At 38.2% G+C, this 21985-nt stretch overlaps 1 protein-coding gene across 1 annotated transcript; it reads left to right on the top strand.

The window, feature by feature from the left end:
• The first annotated feature begins 633 nt into the window (after positions 1–633).
• Positions 634–15059, top strand: znfx1 (zinc finger, NFX1-type containing 1). Its single transcript, XM_085407463.1, has 19 exons — positions 634–740; positions 1589–1675; positions 1780–2588; positions 3023–3257; positions 3428–3780; positions 3954–4133; positions 4270–4376; positions 5218–5456; positions 5577–5708; positions 5965–6113; positions 6375–6518; positions 6612–6729; positions 7088–7320; positions 8290–8429; positions 8971–9103; positions 9660–9827; positions 11458–11568; positions 11724–11819; positions 12026–15059. The coding sequence occupies exons 2-19, from the start codon at positions 1630–1632 to the stop codon at positions 14477–14479; spliced, it is 5847 nt and encodes a 1948-aa protein (XP_085263589.1). The 5' UTR covers positions 634–740; positions 1589–1629; the 3' UTR covers positions 14480–15059.
• The last annotated feature ends 6926 nt before the right edge of the window (positions 15060–21985 follow it).

Genomic DNA, 21985 nt, shown 5'->3' with positions numbered 1-21985 from the left:
TTTAGAAACAGGAAAACACTAACAAAAAAAACAAAACATCAGGCAATACTTATCTACCGGGTTTATATAATACATAAACTAGAACTGTCTGCAAACTGTGTGGAACAGTATTTTCCTTGATATAAAATTATGACTTAACAACCAATTTATAATGATAATAATAAAAATTATAAACAATTCTGAGAGATTGTGGTGCTGTCTAAAATCTTTTTTTAAGTAAATGATAAACTTAAGCAGGCCTAATTTGGAATGGGATGCGTTTATAACAAATATAAGAATTAAATGTGATCAAAGATGAAAAAAATACAACGCTATAAAAACCCGCAGTCTATTCTAGCTACTTATTACTTAGGATGTTATTACTGTTAACTAGGCTAGACTTCCATAGTTATGCAATACAGTGCTTCCTGTTTCATTTATTTAAAAATAATAACATGTGTGTCCAATATCACATTAAAATAAACCTAAATTTTACGTGGTCCTAGATAGTCATGCTTTTCAATTAATTTAATGCTCGCTCTATCTTTAGTCAAGGATAAAAGGACAAATCCATTCTGTCTTCTAGGTGGGGTGTTAGTTCTGGAGAAACGAAAACGAAAATGACAAAGCACTTAAATAGCAGGTTGCTGAAGTCGACAGCCGGAGAAGAGGCTGCGATGAGCTTGCGCACAGACCGAATGAGAGACGGCTAGACAAAGTTTGACCAGGAAAATATTCATGTTGGTCGGATGTCACGCTTGGTAAGTTCGTTCTTTTCTTAGGCTATCGCTTATCTAGGAAGTGTTTAGGATACAGAGTTATTTGTCTTATTGTATTTTCTTATTTAGTAAATAATAATAGCGTGTACACTGAGAACAGTGATGCGAACTGATAGCTAAAATTGCAAGTCATATAGCACACGACATGTAAAGTCATTGACAGACAGACAGACAGACAGACAGACAGACAGACACATAAAAGGCAATATGAATGGTATAGCTTGTTTGGAGGGCAGCCAGCCTGTGGAGTGTTATTATTGCCACATCCGTGACTAAGACTTGCGGTGTAAACCTCTGAATCATTTCTTGAAAAAGGAAACCTGTCGGGCAATATCCTGCAGAGGGAAGAATTTGCATTTCATACGAATACAGTGCAATGGACAACATTAGAATAAAACAAATATGGCACGTTTCGTTTATAGCGCACACCAACAATCCTATAACGATGGACATTGAAATATAGTCGCAAAACACGCGCGCGCGTGTTGCACACACACACACACACACACACACACACACACACACACACACACACACACACACACACACACACACACACACACACATATATCCATTCATCCATGAACTCTATTAGCTTTGATTCCCCCAGATTTTACTGATGTAATCAATGAGAACATCCTTTCTATCTGAGGCTGACTCACTACAAGTTATGACCCAGTGATAGAGAGTGAAAGTAATCACTGTTCCTCAATCAGTGCTGTGTTGTGTTTTCTATTTTAATAGACTCGTGGCAAAATTTCTAAATCATTGTATTGTTGCATTGTGTTTAAATGTAGTTCTTCTCCTTCCTCTCACTATTAAATCATCAGTGTTACTGGTCTTAACTTCATCATCTACCACATGCACAACCATGGAAAGCTTGATGTTAATGACTGGGAGAAGCGGACCTAATAATGGTAATTATACAGTATGTGATGGCAGTCACATAACAAACTGAGAAAATCTGGCAACTAAAATTAGTTACTTTAGTCTCATTACATAAATGTTATTTTTCCCCTAGATACTGATACTGTCCAAAGTGAGAATGCTCGTCGAGGTGGAAGGAGAAGACAAAGGGGAGCACAAAGTCATGGGAGTAGTCAAGGTGAAAGGGAGGAAAGGAAAAGAGATAGTGAAGAGCTGCGTGGGAGAGGAAGGGGAAGAGGTGGTGGAGCAGGAGGAGGTGCAGAGAGAGGTAGAAGAAGAGGAGCAACAGAGGTGGGCCGCAATACAGAAAGGGGAGGCAGACAAAGAGGTGCTGGAAGAGATAGAAATGAATGGGAAGGTGCAGCGAGATGGAGATCAGAAGTAGGAAGAAACCCAGAAGCAGGTCCAGTTGTTAGACAAGGAGCGAGAATAGGGATGGCAGGGAGAGAAGAACGTGGAGACAGAAGAGAAGGTTGGAGGGGTGAAAGAAGAGATGTTGAGGGAGACAGGCAAGATAGAAATGGAAGGAGATCAAATTCTGCCAGCACAGCTAGGCCACCACAGGGCCGAGGACTGGGCTTTAAAGCGCTGGAAGAACTCTCTCTAAAAGACCCATCTGTAGTGGCCATTACCATGTCCTCACATCCTTCTGTGAAAGATCTCCTCAGTGAGACCAAAATAAGGCAGGATCTTATTGAACTCATTTGCTTGGTGCTGAGTAAAGCCTTTAAATCAAGGACAGACAGAGGCACTCAGCAGCACCTGGCTGGCATTATAAAAGATTCAGGGTTCTTCTGCACCTCTCTACCCCACTATCTTGTGGGGATGGTGTCAGATAGCAAACCTGCTTGCAGAGCACAATACCCACAGCATCTGGAAAATATCCTGGTGATTCTCTCACAGGTAAATAAACTGATGAAACATAGAAAACTTGACAAAACATAGGAAATTCAGCTGAAGGATAATTGATTTTATATCTGAAAAACATATGAGGACATTGCTCAATAGATGAAGCAATAAAGTACAAGGGTAATTTTACTATGTACAAACAGTGTGTATACTGTAATGTACTTAATACACTAAAATACAGACCAGTGAGATTTTTTTATATGTACATACAGTGCAGTGGGAATGATAGTGTAATATATAAATCACATTTATTTTTATTTTTCCTGTGTGCAAAGAGAAAAAGGCATAATGAAAGATACAGTTATTGAGAAAATCAGATTACATAGATGTAAACAAACCTTATTTAGGCATTTCTGTTTTTATTTCCTGTGCTTTTTATTAACAGTTTTAAAGTAGCTAAATTCTTTTTTCCTTGTTATGTTTATTAGGTGCTTAACATCTTCCCTGCTAGTTCGGTTCATACAGTGAGTTTGTTACTGACACTGCTCCAAGCCTCCATTAACAGCCTGAGGGCATCAGGTGTGGACTTTCAGCCTCAAATTGAGGAAAGTGTGGAGCAACTTCAGGACCTGATCACACACCTCCAGAATAGAGCAAGAGAGGGTACCCTGCGCTCAGACAGAGACACATATGCATTCCTGCCCTCTGGTGGTGGTAACCCAGGTAACTGGCTCTTGGAGATATTTCTACTGAATCACTTTGTTTTCACATATTTGGATAGACTGTCCTGAAGCAAATACCATGCAGTTGGCCAGAAAAAAAATCTTTTTGTAAGGTTTTGAAATGTTAGTATAGATCGGACAGTTATTAATACTTCCACATTTCTAACCTAGATGAAGAAGATCAACAGGATTTCAGGACCATACCAATCTACCCAACTCCACAGGAGTTCCGACAGGAGCATAGGCCTTTCCTTAGACCTAACATTACCTCCCAGAGCTACACAAACACCCACCTCTACCTTGATACACACTTCCGGCTGCTCAGAGAGGACTTTGTGCGACCACTGCGTGAGGGGATTCAGCAATTGCTCCAGAACCAAAAAGATATCGGAAGGACCAACAGCCCACTAAAGACAAAGCGCTTTGATGATATCAGAATATATTTTGACACACAGCTAGTGGTGCCCAAATGCACACACACTGGCATTGCCTACATTGTCCAGTTTGACGCACAGCCACTTAAGGTTAGCTTCTGGTTGTTGATGTCTTTGTAAAATGGCATTTGAATGATGCAGTAAAGTATATTCTGTGTCACTGATGTGTTAATACATACACTGGTCATTCACTATTTAAATGGCAAATGTAAAGACATATATAAACATGTATATTACTAACAGGATGTCCATTTTACCCACAGTTTGTACGCTGGCAGAACTCCAAGAGATTGCTTTATGGCTCCCTGGTATGCCTGTCAAGTGATAACTTCGAGAGCTTCCTGTTTGCCACAGTGTCAGATCGAGACCCTGAACATCTGCAGGAAGGACAGGTCCAGATTACATTTACAGAGGAGAGCAGGTTAAAGCTGGCAAGAATTGAGGTAGAGTAATACATTGTTTGCACCATATGTTAAAATGGGCATGATGCATTCAGTTTCTTTGCATAAATGTAAGAAATATCTGTGGTCATTTGAAACAGAAATACAAAGAACAAAATGTGTTTTTTTAAAATCATAGAAAGATCGAGTGTTTCTGATGGTCGAGACCACTGCCTACTTTGAGGCTTATCGGTATGTTCTAGAGGGCTTACAGGAGCAGAAGGAGGATGATTTGCCCTTTCAAAGGTAAGGATGTGTGTCAATGTGCTGCCCTGGACTTTCAGATTTTACTGTCAAGGTTTTTTTTTTTAATATAATCCAAAAGTTATTTCAAAACAATTAACACCACAAATATTTTTAAAGGAGTTTTGAGTGAGAAAATAGTAGCAAGAAGGGTTTGACAGCGGTTTTTGGCGTAAAAGTGTCAAAGTAAATTCTGCATTCACTTTAATTTATCATATCATCTCACAATTCCCCAAAAACTTTTACATATGGATCTTTTCAATACTTCAAATATTGACATCACCTTCAGTACCCTTAACAAATACTGAAAAAATATTGTTTTATATTTGTTGCCTAGCAGTATCTTTAAATGAAACTCCATTAAACCTTTTCTCTCAGAACTACAACATAAAAAGGGTGTCAAGGGTTTTGCCACACTTGACTAGTTTGACAAATAAACTAGGAAAACTCATGTAAGTGCCTGCAGTGAAGACCAAGAGACATAGAGTGTCTTTTGCTGCTGCTATTATCATGGTTAATACCACTAAACCATAAGGGTTGTTACCATTGCACACTGCACTTTGTTGATGATAAAATCTGGGCTGTTCTGTCTGGGCTTTTTTGGGGTGTTTTTTGCTTGTTTTTTTCTCTCTGTGTATGGACAGACTGCAAATCAATTTCCCATTGGGGACAATAAAGTTACCGTTGACAACTGAAAGTTCCCATTGACCGTTGAAACCTGATTTTAACAGCACAGTTTCTGTAGTTAAGCAAAAGTCCTTGCGATATTAAAATGCTGATTTAATTGTTTAGGGAGAGATTTTCTTTAAAGAAATATATTACTAAGGATCTTTAATTCTTTCAGGTACATTGTGGAATGCAAGACAGATGTCCAACCGCCAGCTTATCTTCGAAGAAATGATAATTATGACTTGTCATCTGTTGCTGACCCTGACTACAAGGCCAGAATACGGCCCTTTCACAGTCTGAAGGCAGAGGCCTGGCCAAGGATGGAGGAGTTGGGTCTGGATGAGTCTCAGATGAAAGCCTTCCAGCTGGCCCTCACAAAAGAACTGTCTATCATACAAGGACCTCCAGGCACAGGTAAGAAATTGAAAGACCATTGTTAGTGAGTTTTTCATTTTTATTTGTTGAATGACAGAATTTTAAGAAGTGCAAAGTTAAGTTTTCTCTAGCAAAAATCAACATGTTTTTTGGCCTCAGGAAAAACCTACGTTGGTCTAAAGATTGCTCAGGCACTCTTGACCAACCAGGAACTCTGGAGAGATCAACCTGACATGGCTCCGATGCTGGTTGTGTGTTACACCAACCACGCCCTGGATCAGTTCCTTGAGGGTAAGCACCGACAGCTGCTTCGTAATAACACGCTTGGTTTGCTCACTTGTCATGGAAGAGGATGTTTCAATTTCAGGTACAAAGAATCTTATGTGTCAAGTGTATTTGCATTCACTAAAAGGCCACAGACCTCTACTTCAGGTTATATTTAATTATTTATCCTTCTGGTCTGTTTCCTGGAATGGACAATGCAATGCAAAAAAAGCTTTCAGTGTTCTGGGATGTGACATGCATTTATTTTAACTCTGTATCTCAGGTATTCATAAATTTTTAAAAGATGGCATAGTGAGAGTTGGAGGTCGCAGCAACAGTGAGATCCTGAAGCGTTTCAATCTGAGGGAGCTGACCCATTCACCTAACTTCAGACGAACACTGCCCGGTCATCTGCGTAATGCATATAATCAGGTGAGCTCTTGCAGGTGAACTGCAGTTTGAATCTTATTTTAAAATGCTCCTTGTGTATTCCTTTTGTTCACAGAAAAGATGAAGAAAAAGACTCAGAATATATAAAAAGATGAAACAGGTTTAAGTAAATGCCTTTTGTTTCCTGTTAAACATCTTTTGTTTATCTAATAGGTTTTCTATTGCGCTTATTCGTTTTTTTTTTTGTCAATGATCACACAATCATTCTTTTTGCTTTGTGTGGCTTGCTCACCTGCTTAACAGGTTTACTGGGAGCTGTGTGAAGAGGAGAGGGAGATCGAGGAACAGAGTATAAAGTTGGAATGTTCTTTGAGAGGTGTGTTGAGGGAAATCTTCTTACATAAGTTCATCTTGCGCCAACACTGGGACAGCCTGCATCGCCCCCCTGTGAGTCATTCTGAATAAGAAATTCACATTTTATGCATATGAAATGAGCTTGACAGAATGAGTCCAAACTCATGAGTTTGAAATGATTTGTAGGCAATGGATGAATTTCAGACCTGGAATGAGAAGAAGCCCAACCTGATGATGGAGTGGTTGGGTTTGGGTTCCACTGTCTTCCTGCAGAGGGAGACAGAGAATGCGAATGGAAATGATGGTAAGACTTTTACTCTAAGCAGTGCTCAACTGAACAAGTGAAAGATTATTTAATAACTGACTTTCATCTAATGTAAACACTTAAGGTTCCAAAACACCAACATGAGCATTAAATCTAAACTTAAAACTGCTGTCACAGTCATTTCAGATCAGCAATTGCTGTCAGTGAAGACTATAAACATTTTATCATGCACATACAGTATGTTGAATAGCATAAATACCATATGCTGAGCATGCTGAAAATAGAATTATTTCACTTTATGAGGTGTCAATAAAAAAAGAAATATGTGCATTTGTTGTGGTGTTTGAAAGAATTGTCATTCTGACCCATTCTGTTGCTCTGAATGGGTAACATATAGAAAAAGTATCAGTGGAGGTGGATGAAGAAGAGGACCTCATTGAAATCGCTGAGGAGGCAGATCTGATCCAGGCAGAGCGGATTATTGAAGACAACTTTGGTCCCAGAGGCATTAGAGATGCCAGAAAGAAGGAAGAAATGCAGGATGCTGTCAGAGAAGTCGAGGATCTCATGCTTGCTATGAACCTGGATAAAGTTAAAATACAGGCTGGGCAGAGTGAAGAAGGATTTAAGGTAAATTTAATTGAAGGGTTTAGTGCAGTGATCGTAATGAGTTTATCATTTCTCTAAGAGCACATTGATGTAGAACCATAGCAGACTGAGTGGAGTCTGATGTAAGGATATGCTTACATTAAATCAACATCTGACCAATGGAAGTATATTTACATCTTAAGTCCACAGCATACAATATGTTATTTACATCCATGTTTGGTAGATGGCAGTTTCAGGTTTCCCTTTGTTGATGATAAGTATAGGACTTGGCATGTTACTGTGAATACTGTGTAAGTGTAATAACCAAAAGCTTCAGGAGAAAGATTTCTCAGGCATTGTAAAAGATGGACATAGTTACTATAAGTCATCCAGCAGTTTGGGCTTTTGGTTTAGGGTCTTGCATTTACAAGATTCAGTGGTAGTGTTTTTGTCTCCCGCATGCTGTTATTCTGGAGAGGCAGAAGTTACCATGTTTAGGTGAAAGGTTAGAGTACTAAATTATCGCCTAATGCTAGGAAGTTAGTTTCAATTTCCTATGTGCAGTGCTCAGGCACATCAGCTAATTAGTGCTCAACAGACTAATGAAACATTAGAATTTCACTCACCAAAATTGAAGCACAAACTTCTTAGATGGTCTGCCCTCAACAGCAAACCATAATATTAGTCAGAGACTTACATTAAAATGCTCCAAGAACAATCAACTGCATAAACTAAGTGTAGAAATCTAGTTCAGTGATTGTAGTTAGAAGAGGTGAGGTCTAAAAGATAACAATCAGCTCCAGATGCTTGTGTCAGAACATCTGTCAGTCAATGTAACCATGTCTCTAACTCCAGTATCCAGTATCTAGTGCACACTATGACAACTTATTACAAAAAGAAAAAAGAAAACAACAAAAAATAATACAAAATCTACTTTATAATATGAATTCATCACTTAGTTAACTGAGGTTCAGAAGGTTATAATGTTTTTTACCATCCTGATCAATACAGTTCCAACGAGACCAGAGGAAAAAGATGAAGAAAAAAATCAGAAACGAACTTGGGAAGACCTCAGCTATGACTGAAAGAGAGGAAGATAACGTGTTTGATGTTTGGACTCTTAGTCAGCAAGACAGATGGAAGCTCTATCGGTATGTCTGCATCCGTGTTCAACGTTTCTTTTCTTTTATTACTATGTACCTTTTTTCTGGCTCTTTCCTTCTGTTGCATTCTCTGTACAGTTCTGTCCTCTTTCCTTCTTTCTTAATTCCCCTTTTATTTTACACTCTTTCTATTCCCTGACCTACCTTCGTATATTCCCACTGTGTATAATTAAATCAAGTAATCACTAAGAAAATGTATCTCTTAGGATTTTATCACAGCAGAAAGCCAAGATGTAAATCTAGTCTTCTATTACTGTAAAATCAGGACTGAAAGAACTGTGTACACAGTTTTATTTCTCATTTAAACTAACAAACAGGGAATTGAAGACACAAACAGTATATTGTTTAAATTGTTTAATTGTTTAAATATGCTGTATTAGTAATGAAGAGATATTAGTCAATCATACTATATATTTTTGCTCTTGCTCCATGTTATTTCAGATTAAAACAATAATAATCTTAGGGCTTCTGCATGGCTCTTTCAGTCAGTTCAGTGTTTTACTATTTCATATTGGCTTTGTGTTTTCAGGTTGTGGGTGGCACGCTACAGGACGGAGCTTCGTGAAAAAGCCCTGCTATCTGAACAAGCGTACCAGAATGCAGTGGACAGATTGGCTGATGTAAAACGGCATGAAAGTCTCTGTCTCCTCAACAAAGCCACGGTACAGAATATATTAATTAGCATATTCCTTTTAAAAATCCTAACCATAAATTATATAGAATTTATCAGATTTATTATAAATTATTTTAACTAACATTAACAGATAAATTATTTTTGGTTTCATTTGCCCAGATTTTGTGGCAAGCATCTTTGTGCAAGAGAAAAAAACTGTATATTATCCAAAGTTTTTTCTTCTGTGCCTCCATTTAAAAATAGTAGAAGAGAGCAGAATTTCTCCTGGTAATCCAAGAAGTGACAGTAATGTTACAGTAATGTAACCTATTGGTTAGTTACAAAGTTTTAAAACTTTTCCCAATAGCACCTGTGGCCATATGAACAGACTGAGGCTACAAGCGATAAAGAATCCAACTGTTAAACAACTACAGAAACAGACAAGCTGCTTCCCACTGTTTCCAGTCTTTATGTTAATCCAACAGACTCCAGCTTTACATTTGTATAGGATTGATATCTACCTTATGCACTAACAGTCAACAAAAATAAATAGCAAATTCAGGTCAACTTGTCTCTTTAAAAAAAACAAATATTCTGTCCACCAGGTTGTTGGCATGACAACAACAGGGGCAGCAAAGTTTCGTCAAACCCTGCAGGAAGTGCGTCCACGTCTGGTGATTGTAGAAGAGGCTGCAGAGGTTCTTGAAGCCCACACCATCACCACATTGAGCAGAGCATGCCAACACCTTATTCTGATTGGAGACCACCAACAGGTAAGACCTGACACAGACAAACAAGGCGATGTTTCCTGAGCACTTAGGAGACTTGCAAGGTTTATTAACTCTGCTTGACTATTTTTGGATCACTATATGTGTTTTTAACAAGGCACAGTTGTAACATGAAAATTTAAAGACAGCATATTATGAGATGCTCTGTGCTTTTCTATATCTTTATGTGTGTTGCCTTGAAGGTAGCAAAAAAAAAAAATACTAGCTATTACAAGAGATAGAGAAGAGTACGCAGTGATATCCTGGACATCAGGAGGCTATTATACAACAACTTGTCGGGGCCTGCCAAGGACATATGGCTAGGCAGCCTGTCTACCAATCTGCAGCATGTGATCACAGCTACACAAAACTCTATCACACATCTCAATATTCAGCTCTGGTATATTCTTGCTGTGCAACAACTATCAAAAACTAACATTTGCTTAGTGTCCCTGTTTATTCATGTTTATTTATGAATCTGCATACATAGGGTGTACATTTGACTATGCTAACAAGCGTGTGCTCCATGCAGTTGTACTAAAAGTTTAGTAATGGAATTTAAATGAAGTTGACTTAAAGAGTGACCTTCTTGCAACCCAGAGTTGGAAATAAATGGCAGTTTTTACACCTTATCATTATACTTCTTTATATCATGTACATCAGATTAACATAATAGTATGGAACCTCATGTGTAGCACATTAAATAGTATTTAATGTGCTACACATGATCAAAGTATATGGATAAAATTATTTGTGTAGTTATAGTATAGTTATATTTTCTAGTTTATTCATATTGTAATTTACCAAATTAAGTAAGTGGTGAAAAAGAACAAATGAACAAACTAGATAAGGTATCCTGGTGACACATATTAGTGTTAGTCGATAGCAGTTATTTTTACTCTAGAGGCAAGTATTAAAGCATTATATTTGTGGAACATAAACTTGAATCTGTGCAGGTAAGGTAGATGGATCACACTGTCCAAGTAAAATAAGGCCTGGCATTGTTGTGCTGGTCATTAATCGCAGGTTTGGTGTTGAATCGAGCAGAACACAATGCTTCACATTTATACTAGAATTTGTCTTGCCTCCCCCACACCACTCCCACATACATGCACAATCACGCTCTGTCCTCTAGCTAAATTAGGTTTGCACACACGCACACATACGTACACACACACATACACAAATACATACATACAAGCAAAACTAAAACGACAGCAAAAGAAAGTTAGAGTGCATTTGCATGCATTCTATACTCCCATCCAAATACACACCCATATAAGAATATTTATTTTATTCATTTATAGTTTCCCATATTTGTATTTATGGTGCTTACAAATGGCTAGGAACTATTTAACAGCTGTTCATTAGTAATTATGTCTGATGCTCCTGGTCCTATGGCTAGGAAACTCAGTGCTCTTTTCTTCACTTAGATTGCATGATGTTGCTCTGTGCATTGCATTTAAAGTCTAGAAAAAGAAGTCGTAATGTTATTTTTGGAATAACAGAAGGCAATGCCTTGAAATAGGCAGGTATTTAACAGGTTTCATGTAAATATAGGCATTACCTGATGTCTAATGTTAACTTACCTTTCAATGCATATGATAAACAAGTGTTTTTTTTCCCTCTCCTTTAGCTGCGCCCTAGTGCCACAGTATATGAACTCGCTAAGAACTTCAACCTGGAGATGTCCATGTTTGAGAGATTAGTGAACATGGGACTGCCTTTTGTCAGACTGAACTACCAGGTTTGTTTTTCTGCATATATTAGCTCTCTCATCTTCTTGCAGGATCAGTCATTAAATTGTAGACATCTTTATGCAGTTAAAGACAGTAAGATATATATCTCAATATCTCTATGCGATTTGTTCATCTATGGTCCTTATTTTTGTTTGTTCTTAAGCATCGTATGAGGCCAGAAATTGCCCGTCTTCTGACCCCACACATCTACACAGAGTTAGAAAACCATCCTTCTGTGTTGGAGTACGAAAACATCAAGGTACATGTTTTTGTTTGCTCTCCTGCAGTGCCTCCTGCATGCAAGGATTTTTTTTAAAACTTTACTACTCTAGACTTTCAAATGCATCTTAAGTCTCAAATCTAATTTAGGCTGTGCATACAATATCTAGAATACAGGATAAAAAATATAATTCGATGAATATAAAAGAATAATGTGGAATGTGTTTATTAAATGTTTATTTACAGGGCCTAAAGACCAATTTGTACTTTGTGGACCACAACCACCTAGAAGAAGAAATCAGAGATGGAAAAAGCCATCAGAACCGTCATGAGGCAATGTTTGTTGTAGCTCTTTGTCGCCACTTTCTCTTGCAAGACTACAAACCAGAGCAAATTACCATCCTCACGACCTATACTGGCCAACTCCACTGTCTGCGTAAACATATGCCAGCCAAGGAGTTTGCAGGTGTCAAAGTGCATGTAGTAGACAAGTACCAGGGAGAAGAGAATGACATTGTATTGTTGTCGCTTGTCCGTAGCAACCGACAGTCTAAAGTTGGCTTCTTGAACATTTCCAATCGTGTCTGTGTAGCGTTGTCACGTGCCAAGAAAGGTCTCTACTGTATTGGCAACAGCGTGATGCTGGACCAAGTCAAACTGTGGAGCAAAATCTTCCACACCTTGAGAGAGAAGGATCAGGTTGGAAAGGCTCTGACTCTGTGCTGTCAGAATCATCCAGATCGAGAGGTAAAAGTATCAAATGCTGACGATTTCAGCCAAGCACCCGAGGGAGGCTGCACCCAGCCTTGCCAGTTCCGTTTAGACTGTGGCCACGTTTGTACTAGGGTCTGTCATCCATATGACCCAGAGCACAAGAAGTATAAGTGTGTCAAAAAGTGTGAGAAGATTTTATGTGATATGGGACACAAATGCACACTTCTATGCCATAAAGAATGCCCAAAGAACTGTCCAGTAAAGGTTGAGAAGATCATACCCAAGTGTCAACACACACACATGATTCCTTGTCACCAGGACCCAAACACATTTACATGCCAGGAGCCTTGCCAGAAGTTGCTCAGCTGTGAACATCCATGTGAGTCAGTCTGTGGGTTACCATGCACCAGTAAGTGCAAGGTAAAGGTCATCTTAAAACTTAGGTGTGGACACACCCAGGAAGATGCATGCTTTTACAAAGATTGCATCGATAAGGCTGAATGTAAGGCCCCATGTGAGCACCAGCTAAAATGTGGACATGCTTGCCGTGGTACATGCGGCAAATGTTTTCAGGGACGCTTCCACTTTGCCTGTTATCACAAATGTGAACGTCTCCTCATCTGCTCTCACCAGTGCAAGGAACCTTGCACTGGTGATTGTCCTCCTTGTCAGAGACCTTGTGAGAATTGCTGTGTCCACAGTAAGTGCATGAAGCCATGTGGGCAGCCATGTGCTCCTTGTAGAGAGCCCTGTGCATGGCAGTGTGCTCACCATCGCTGCAATAAGCTTTGCTATGAGCCATGTGATCGCCCACCATGCACTGAACCCTGCAACAAGACCCTAGGTTGTGGCCACCCGTGCATTGGACTGTGCGGAGACAAATGTCCAAGTAAATGCCGCATCTGTCACCACGATGACGTCACAGAGATTTTCTTTGGCACTGAAAATGAGCCAGACGCTTACTTCATTCAGCTGGAGGATTGTAAACACATCATTGAGTACACAGCTATGGACATATATATGGGTATGGATAATAACAACCAGGCAAATGAAGTAGAGCAGGTGGCCATAAAACTAAAGGAATGCCCCAAGTGTCGTACTCCGATCAGAAATAATCTGCGCTACGGATCTCAGATCAACCGCAGTCTGGAAGAGATAGAGATGGTAAAGGAGAAGATAAATGGACAGCAGTCAGATATTGAAAAAAAGACGAAAGCACTTCGAACTCAGTGGCGTGAAAACCTTCGAACCTATGAAATGGATGACCAAAAGGAATATATGCTTATCAAAGAAAGTCTGAAAAAACCCTACCTCACAGCAAATGATCTATGGGTAGTGGAAAACAAGATGGATTTCTTAATAAGAGTTCAGAAGCTTCTGAAGATTGAGAAGAAAGACATGATGGACATGGATCGCGACAAGTTCTCGAAGAATGTTGCAGAGTTTGTGTGTTGGCTCAATAGCTACCACCAAAAATTCACAGACCAGCAGGTCTTTGATTTGCAGAGAGAGCTACAGAGACTCAGTCTCCTGGCTGAACTGAATGTTCGTTGCCATTTGGCAAATGAGAGGAGACAAATAGATCAAATTCAATCAGACGTACAAAAAATAAGAGATATTTTGGAAACGTGGGGTCAATTCACTGAGCAAGATGAGCAAAAAGTGAAGGAAGCCATGAAGAAACTAGATGAGATGTTTCCACTCAGTGGCTTGGGGATCAGTGACGAGGAAAGAAAGATGATTGTCTCAGCCATGAAAATGCGACCTGGACACTGGTACAAATGTCCAAATGGCCATGTCTATCTTATCACAGAGTGTGGAGGGGCTATGGAGAGCAGACATTGTCCTGATTGTAATGCTACTATTGGTGGGCAAAGCCATATACTTGCAAGTGACAACCAAGTTGCCTCAGAGATGGATGGGGCACAGCACCCTGCTTGGTCTGAAGCCAATAACCTTCTAAACTTTAATCCACTTGACTTCTAAAAGCCATTTTAGAAAAGCCTGTTGTTTTCTTTCCACCCTTGACTCTTAGCTGGAACATGTATGAGTGACAAAAGTTTGTGGATTTACTTAAACAAGGGCCTCAACTAAAGTCAGTGTACGCAGTGTAAATAACTTGGCAAAGGAAAATAGCATAATTTTACTTTTTACTGTTTTACTTTATGGCACCTACGAGATGGATTAGGCAGAGAGCTTTTAATAAGACCATATTTTTCTTGCATGAACTGTACTTTTGAAACGTTTTTCTTGAAAATGTAGATTTTATGTTGGCAAATATTTTATGCTTGTATGTCAACATGTGTCTTGCCACCTTCAGTTATGAACATATATCATGCAGTATTGCTATTCTAAACATGATGAGTAGTAGTTTATTTTTAAATGCTTTGTAAATTACAGATTAAATAATAGATGGTAGTTCATAATGCTAAACTTGGTGAGTCTTTGGTTGCTCAGGACTCCATTAAGTACCAGTTGCATTATGGCTTAACAACAGGTGGCAGTAAAACACTGTAAAATAACAGTGAATAGTGACTTGATAGTTATTATGGTTAATGCTTGTTCATATGAGATTAAAATGTCTGTAAATACAAGCGTGTTCTTGTTGTCTTTATTTTTATATAGGTCTCCATAGGCTCAGAGAAATAAGCTCAGCAAATGTGATTAACAAGTGTACTTGTTATGCTACATAAAAAGACACATTCAAGTAAAAATATATGAAAAAAAATGTTCTTAGTCACTTTCAGTTGCCATCCTGCAAAAATATCATTTAACTATTACCTAACTGATGCATGAAAGGAAAACAACAAAATGTTTCTCCTCATCATTAAAACAAACATACAACCGTTAAACATTTGCGTCTATAACAGGACATCATTGGCAGCGAAGGTGATAAAAACAACCCTAAAATAGCTGCAATTCCTTTTCACTACTATACAAGACTCACAGTTGCTGAGTTTCAATTTGATGTTTTGTAACAGCTTGCATCACTTTATTACATGATGAATGCGTCCTTGTCACAAAAACAGCTCCAATGCAAACTGTGCTGTCTGCAGGGTGAAAAAAACAACAAAAATCTGCTGTCAAGACAAGTGTTAAAATTGAGCAAACTTTAAAAGCTTGCCACTCTTTCCGTATTTATAGTATTCAAGCATCAGGATGAGAGAGAGCTGGATGGCAAGGCAGCACCTGAGAAAAATGGTAATATCCTACAGGGTGGACTGCCTCATCTATCATTTCAGGTGGCCTTAAAATATGTTATTGTCAGAGTTCCAGGTAGTCTGCCCATGCAATAGACACTACCGAGTTCCCTACCACTCCTTCCAACATACAATTTGTGGTTTGATCACTGAGAAGAGAAAAAAAACTGCAGAGTTTAACGACTTGGTAAAGCAGCAAAGGTGCCACGAATGATAATGTGTCAGTTCATGTAAAGCCTTGAATTTGAGCACTTGAACTAGAATGGGTCAAGATTGACGGCACTGACATAGCATCTTTTTTAATGCCTGAATAAATTGGAAAGCCACTTGTGAACATGTGAACTAGACACAGAAGAAATCAGTGACAAGGATGTGACCACAGCATCTGGTCAAAATTAACTGTTGAATACATTGTAAAAGATTAGTGATTGACATGGTGTATTTTAACAAGAGCTTAAATGTATACTGAATGACAAGGAAAATTCAATACAGAAAGGCTATTTTAAATAGTGGTTTTCAAAGAATCCCCAAGGCCAAAGATAAAGAGTGTCTGAAGTCTTTGTAAGAGCAGTTAAAAATTAAGAGTCCATGTGAGAAATAAGGAAAAGTTCTCCTAAGATAATATTACATTTGTATAGTCTTAATGTTATATGAAACATTCGGCAGCTTTTTAAATAAATCACTTTTCATTTATTTAGTAATTTTAGTTTATTTATTTTCTGTGTTGGATTATTTTCTATGATACATTTTTCATGACAGCTTGGATAGACTTCAGCTCCCCAAACCCCACCACCCTGAATTGGATAAATGGTTAAAAAACAGAGTAAAGAAAGTGAATAAATGAATCTGGTATTTGTATTCCAAATGCAACCTTTGTCTTAACTCAACAAAATATAAATATTTATTTTTAAATAAATGGCTGGCTTGTGAGTATACATTTTTACCTCCTTGCATTTAAAATGCAAACAGAGAGGAAAAAAACACTCGGTATTAATCTACTTCTGAGAAAATGCAACAAGGTTTACGTTCACAGAATGAACTGTTGGTATTATGCTGGCTAAGGGTAATGGGTTTGTATTATCAGAAAATTGCTCATTAATGTTCCCTTGCAGGCATTTCATCAGTAAAGCAGGTTGTGGTCCAAAGTTCCCACCAGACAGAAATAGTGTGTGATGAAGTGTCATAGATAGAGTATACAACGAACGTAGTCCTTTGGTTAAAGATCTAAAGCAAATTTACTAAAATGCTGGTCTTTGGTGTCATGCATTAACCTCCAAGCTTTTCTATCTGCTGTGAACCATGTCTCTGTGTTAAATAATAAATGAGCGGCTGTTTACATGCTTGTCCTCCAAAGAAGTTGTCTTTTAATTTTGCTAATGCACTGCATAATTCCGACATATTTCTTCATGGAAATTATTACACATATCTTACAAAGCCGGGGAATTACTCAGACATTTTCTTTAAATAATTGCAGTTTTCTGTAACACTGTATATTTTTTTTGAAAAGTGCTGCACTTTGATTTCTGTCCAATAACATTCCATTTAATTTATTTCTGACTTGTGCAGAAGGTCATAATCCGCAGAGTCCATCTGGCCTCCAGCCCTTACAAGTTGGTTCAACACAGGTTGTTGCAAAATAAAAGACAGTAGTCACAACTTTATTAAATATCGCCTTACCTTCCTTGCCTCTACACTTCCACTGGCTCTAATTTCTTCAACATTTATCTGCAACCAAAAGTAAGAGATTACAAGACCTTTTTTCTCTAGTTTGCAGTGGTAGACAGACTTAGTCTTTTGGCTCTGTTAACAAACTATTCCTTTCCCACTGGATTTGAATGATATCCATCTAAGTCCAGAGAGTAAGCCACACAAAGAGAGAAACTAAGTTACATAAACATTCATACAGAAATTAGAAGCACAGATGAAGATAAAAATCAAAAGGAATAACATGATATTAGATGAGGTTGCACTGGACTGATTGACTGATCTGCTTCCAGTCCACCAGAGACTCTGCTGATATAGGGAAGAAGACAGTGAGCACAAATGAGAGAGACAGAAAGCGGGAGGATATGGAGGGAGAATAGGCATGATTTGATAAGAAGGGAGCTGACTATTTCTGAGTGATCCTCCACTCCACTGGACCAGCGAATGTGATTGGGAGAAAGATATTTAGGCAGACAGAAAGGAATAGAAAAAATAAACAAAAGGAACCAAAAAACGAGGATACATGGTGAAGGGACAGAAAATATGAATAAATGTTTCTGTTTTAGCGCTAGATTGACAAGCTATCTTTATACTTTGCCAGTCTTGACTTAAGGCTCTTAAATGTAATACCATCAGGAAGTACATTTTCATTGTGGAAACATATACAGAGCTGCAAAAGCCAAGTCATTTAAATTCAGATTTCCGCCCAAGCACCTCATCAGTTACGGCAAATCTAAATGCAGCTCTTTATGATTATGATTCATTTAAACCAACCAGCTACAGCATGCTTAATTTCTATTAAGTTTGAGAGAAAATTATAAATCTTGCAACTAAAATTTACAAAGCAGATGTTGGGTGTTGGGTTTTGAGATGCACAAGCTTGCTTAGCATTTTGCAAAGTTATCCACAAAGGAGACAGATTGTTTTCTTACCAGAAAAATGATCATACTTGCAGTGAAGACCTGCTTCTATTCTAGAAGAATGTCAGCTAACAAAAAATGCTGAAAGCCTTAAAGCAGTGGGTCTAATTCAGCAGAATGTTATGTATCATTCACAAACGTGATAATCTGCCAGTCATAAAATATATACCAAAATATGTGTTGCTGCATGGCAATACAGCAGCAAATATTAATACTGTATTCTTGTCCAGTTTACTTGTTATCTTACAAAAAATGATTAATGCACTTCACACAAGTAAAAAGCTAAAATGTTCCAAGCAGCTGTATTATCCTGTTAAAATCTTGTTGTTTTTTAACCTTGAATATGTCATTGTATGTACTATTTAATAGTTTTTTTGAATCCTAGGCATGGCTACCATTCAATTTTCTGCACCATAACCAGGAAACGAAATGACTTTCTCCGATTCAGAACTGAGTGAGAAGTCTGGGAGAGGTTTAAAAGCTTTTGAGCCCAGTAATGTGTCAGAAACACAACCTGTGGTTTTAATTGATGCTTAATTGCAGCGTGGGCAGTACATTAATAAGTTATTACCGTGGTCCTCTCTTGAGATACTAGGCAGGCTACTCCACATGGGGGTGTGTGTCATTACATCAAAACTTTGATTAAGGCAGTGGGAAAAGCGCAGACCCTGATCACATTTTTGTGCACCTTCCAGGCTGATTTAAATGTAAATTTATTTTTATTTCAGCTCCTCCCATCTTGACAGTGTCTTGCTATGGGAGGAAAGTAGAGAGTTAAAGGGAAGAGGACAATTCTGCCCAGGTAAGCATATTTAGTTTGTGGGGGTTTGATTCTAAACTAATTTGAATAACTGTATGAAAGCCAATTTGGTTTAATTGAGCTCTGCTCTTCTGAACACCTGCAACTAGATTAGCGACTGTCATTAAGTTGTTTTGCTGCATTGGGCCTCCAAGTGTTGTTCCAGCTGCTTCATAACTCCGTATTTACCTCCAAATTTTTAATACAAGACCATATGTGCTTTGCAGAATATGCAATGAGCTTGGCTTAGTGTTTCACAGAGCAGCAGTGAAATATGGCCAAGAAAGTGAAAATAAAACCCAGGCTAATCCATTCTACTCTCCTATGCCTGAGTGCTGTGACAAAGGTGGTTTATTACCATTACCATCAGTGTATTATTATCAATATGTATTAGGGAATCTCACCATCCAGCAAAATCCCAACAGGCCATGACAGGACTAAAACAAACTATGTTTCTGCACCATTGAGGGAAAACATTAAGCAAAGATGCACATCCCCCTCGGCACCCCGGTATGACTGAATCTGCCTGAGAACTTAATGGAAATGTGTATTTGCATGATTTGTGAACTCCCAATCTCATTGATCCACTTGTGTACAGAACAACTGTTGGCAAGCTCCTCGTTTTTAGTGCCCTGGATTAACGTGGTTGTCAGTACATCTCTTTATGTCAGGATGAATGAAACATTAAACTGAATGGACATTAACAGAACAATAAACCTTATAGCTGTTAGTTTTACCCCAGAATGCACATATCGTCCATATTTTAACACTGTAGCATCAGCATGTGCATTCACTCCAACACACAGGCAGTGTAGTTTCTGGCCATTTGTCCCATGTCGTTTATGATATAAAGATATGCTTGTTCGATTATTTGGTGATTCTAAATTGGTCTGAATGTGAGTGTGGATGATTATCTGTCTGTCTGTGTTAGACTAGTGACCTGTCCAGGGTGTACTCCGCCTCTCGCCCCATGAAAGTTGGTGTAGGCTCCATCCTGTTGACGATGAGAAATGCTGACATTAACTCAATGTCAGCATTTCTGACACTGAGTTAATGTCAGAAATGCTACAAATAGTATTTTATGCATACGCATGGAATTAAATGTGTTGCATCGCTTGGGTTCTTATTTCAAACTCAGTCTGTATCACAGTGGAAATAGACAGACAATGTAGAGCATGGGGAAATAAAGGCCGTTAATGTTCAGCATAATTCTAGTGGATGCATCCAGCAGCAATCAAAAAGTCCTGTCTGCTCAATGAGGGATTTGCTCACCCCTTAACCCTGAACAAACCACATGCTCCTTATTGCACCTTGCTAAGAAAACACAACACTGAAACAAGATAGCTTGGTGATCCCAGAAGACATTTCCCAGGTTGTTCATTAAGCCAAGGTAACCACCCTTTTTCTTCAACGCTTGTTCTAAGCTAATGACTTCTGGATCTGATGAAATTGTTGAACCCCTTCTCTTCAGTTTGCTTCTCTTAAATTTAGTAAAGTTAACTCACAATGTTTTACTGTATTAAATAAACACCAAATGACAAAAACCTCACAATACATGTTAAAAACATAGGAAATTTTGATTTTATTTTAGATCATGCATTAATGCTTAACAGTGTTCTTGTAAAAAGGCTACAGTGGGAAAAAATAATAAAACTCAACAAATTGAAAAGATACATAATTGCAAGATTTTAGGCCCAATAACAAGGTAATTATCTCCTCAAAGTTGTCTTTGTCTCACCTGGAAAAACATATACTGTATCATTGTTGACTCCTCCCACTGAGACTCGCAAAATGATGATCCTGTAACCTGCAATTTTGAACACACACACGAAAAAGCATGCTGATCAGGAAGTTTTACCTGAAATTATTATTGGATAATCACTGGTGGCTTTACCGTTGCATCTTGAAAAATGCAGTAATGTCTTTTTCCATCCACACTAACGGTTTACTTGCACGCAGAAAAACCTGTGCAGTACAACAAGACTACAAAATAAAAAACAAACAATTGCCAGTACCAAAAATCTTGGCCCTTTTTTAAGGATTCTGCACATTCATATGCAAATATTGGTTCACTGAGATTAAATGACATGGTAATTTAGTACTGGGGCTGAAGGAAATAGTTGTTTCTGCTAGCTAGATGGATGGGTTAACAAAGCGGAGTAAGCCTAAAGATTTTACAGCACCATAGCATGGGATTGTGGCCTCATTCAGTGTAGGCTGACTCACTTGGCTAGTACTAACCAAATGTTAATCTGTACGTGAAAGAGTGTCATCGACAGAGACACTAGTAACACATGATACTTTAAGAAAAAAAATAAATCAATCAATCACGAATGGCATGAACAACAGAAGTAGGAATATATTACATTTTGATGCATCAATTCAAGGTGCCAAGTCTGTGTCCTCAAAGAAAAAGTAACAAAATAATTTCTTTAGAAAATCAAGACTTAAAAATAATTTAATATAATTGAATGAATTAATTCAAAAGTTTAAAGCTATCAGGATTTTCTGATGCATGTGACTCCTCTTTCTCTGAGTTGGGTGTTCACAGAATTCGATGTGAGATTTTTCTTACACTGTGTGTGAATGTTACAAATTATTTGGACACAGCAATGAATCACAATGACTTCAAATACTGAGGCTGGCAAAAGCTTTGACTTTAATTATCCTTAGAAATGAGCAACATACAAAACATTCAGGTTAATAGCTTTTCCTCTTTAGCTAGTGAGGACTGCCACTTTCATTGCTTAAAATGACAAATATTGCCAGGAGCAGATCAAATCAACTTGTGCTAATTAAAGGTAATTCCATGAGCAGGTTGATAACAGGCAGGTAGTAAACTGGTCTGCTGTGTGGTTAATGTGCTCTC

Source organism: Rhamphochromis longiceps, linkage group LG5 (genome assembly GCF_057381845.1).
Source record: "Rhamphochromis longiceps isolate RC_006_pf linkage group LG5, R_longiceps_female_GT1.1, whole genome shotgun sequence".
In the NCBI taxonomy this organism is placed as follows: Eukaryota; Metazoa; Chordata; class Actinopteri; order Cichliformes; family Cichlidae; genus Rhamphochromis; species Rhamphochromis longiceps.
This window is presented reverse-complemented; position numbering and strand designations above follow the sequence as displayed.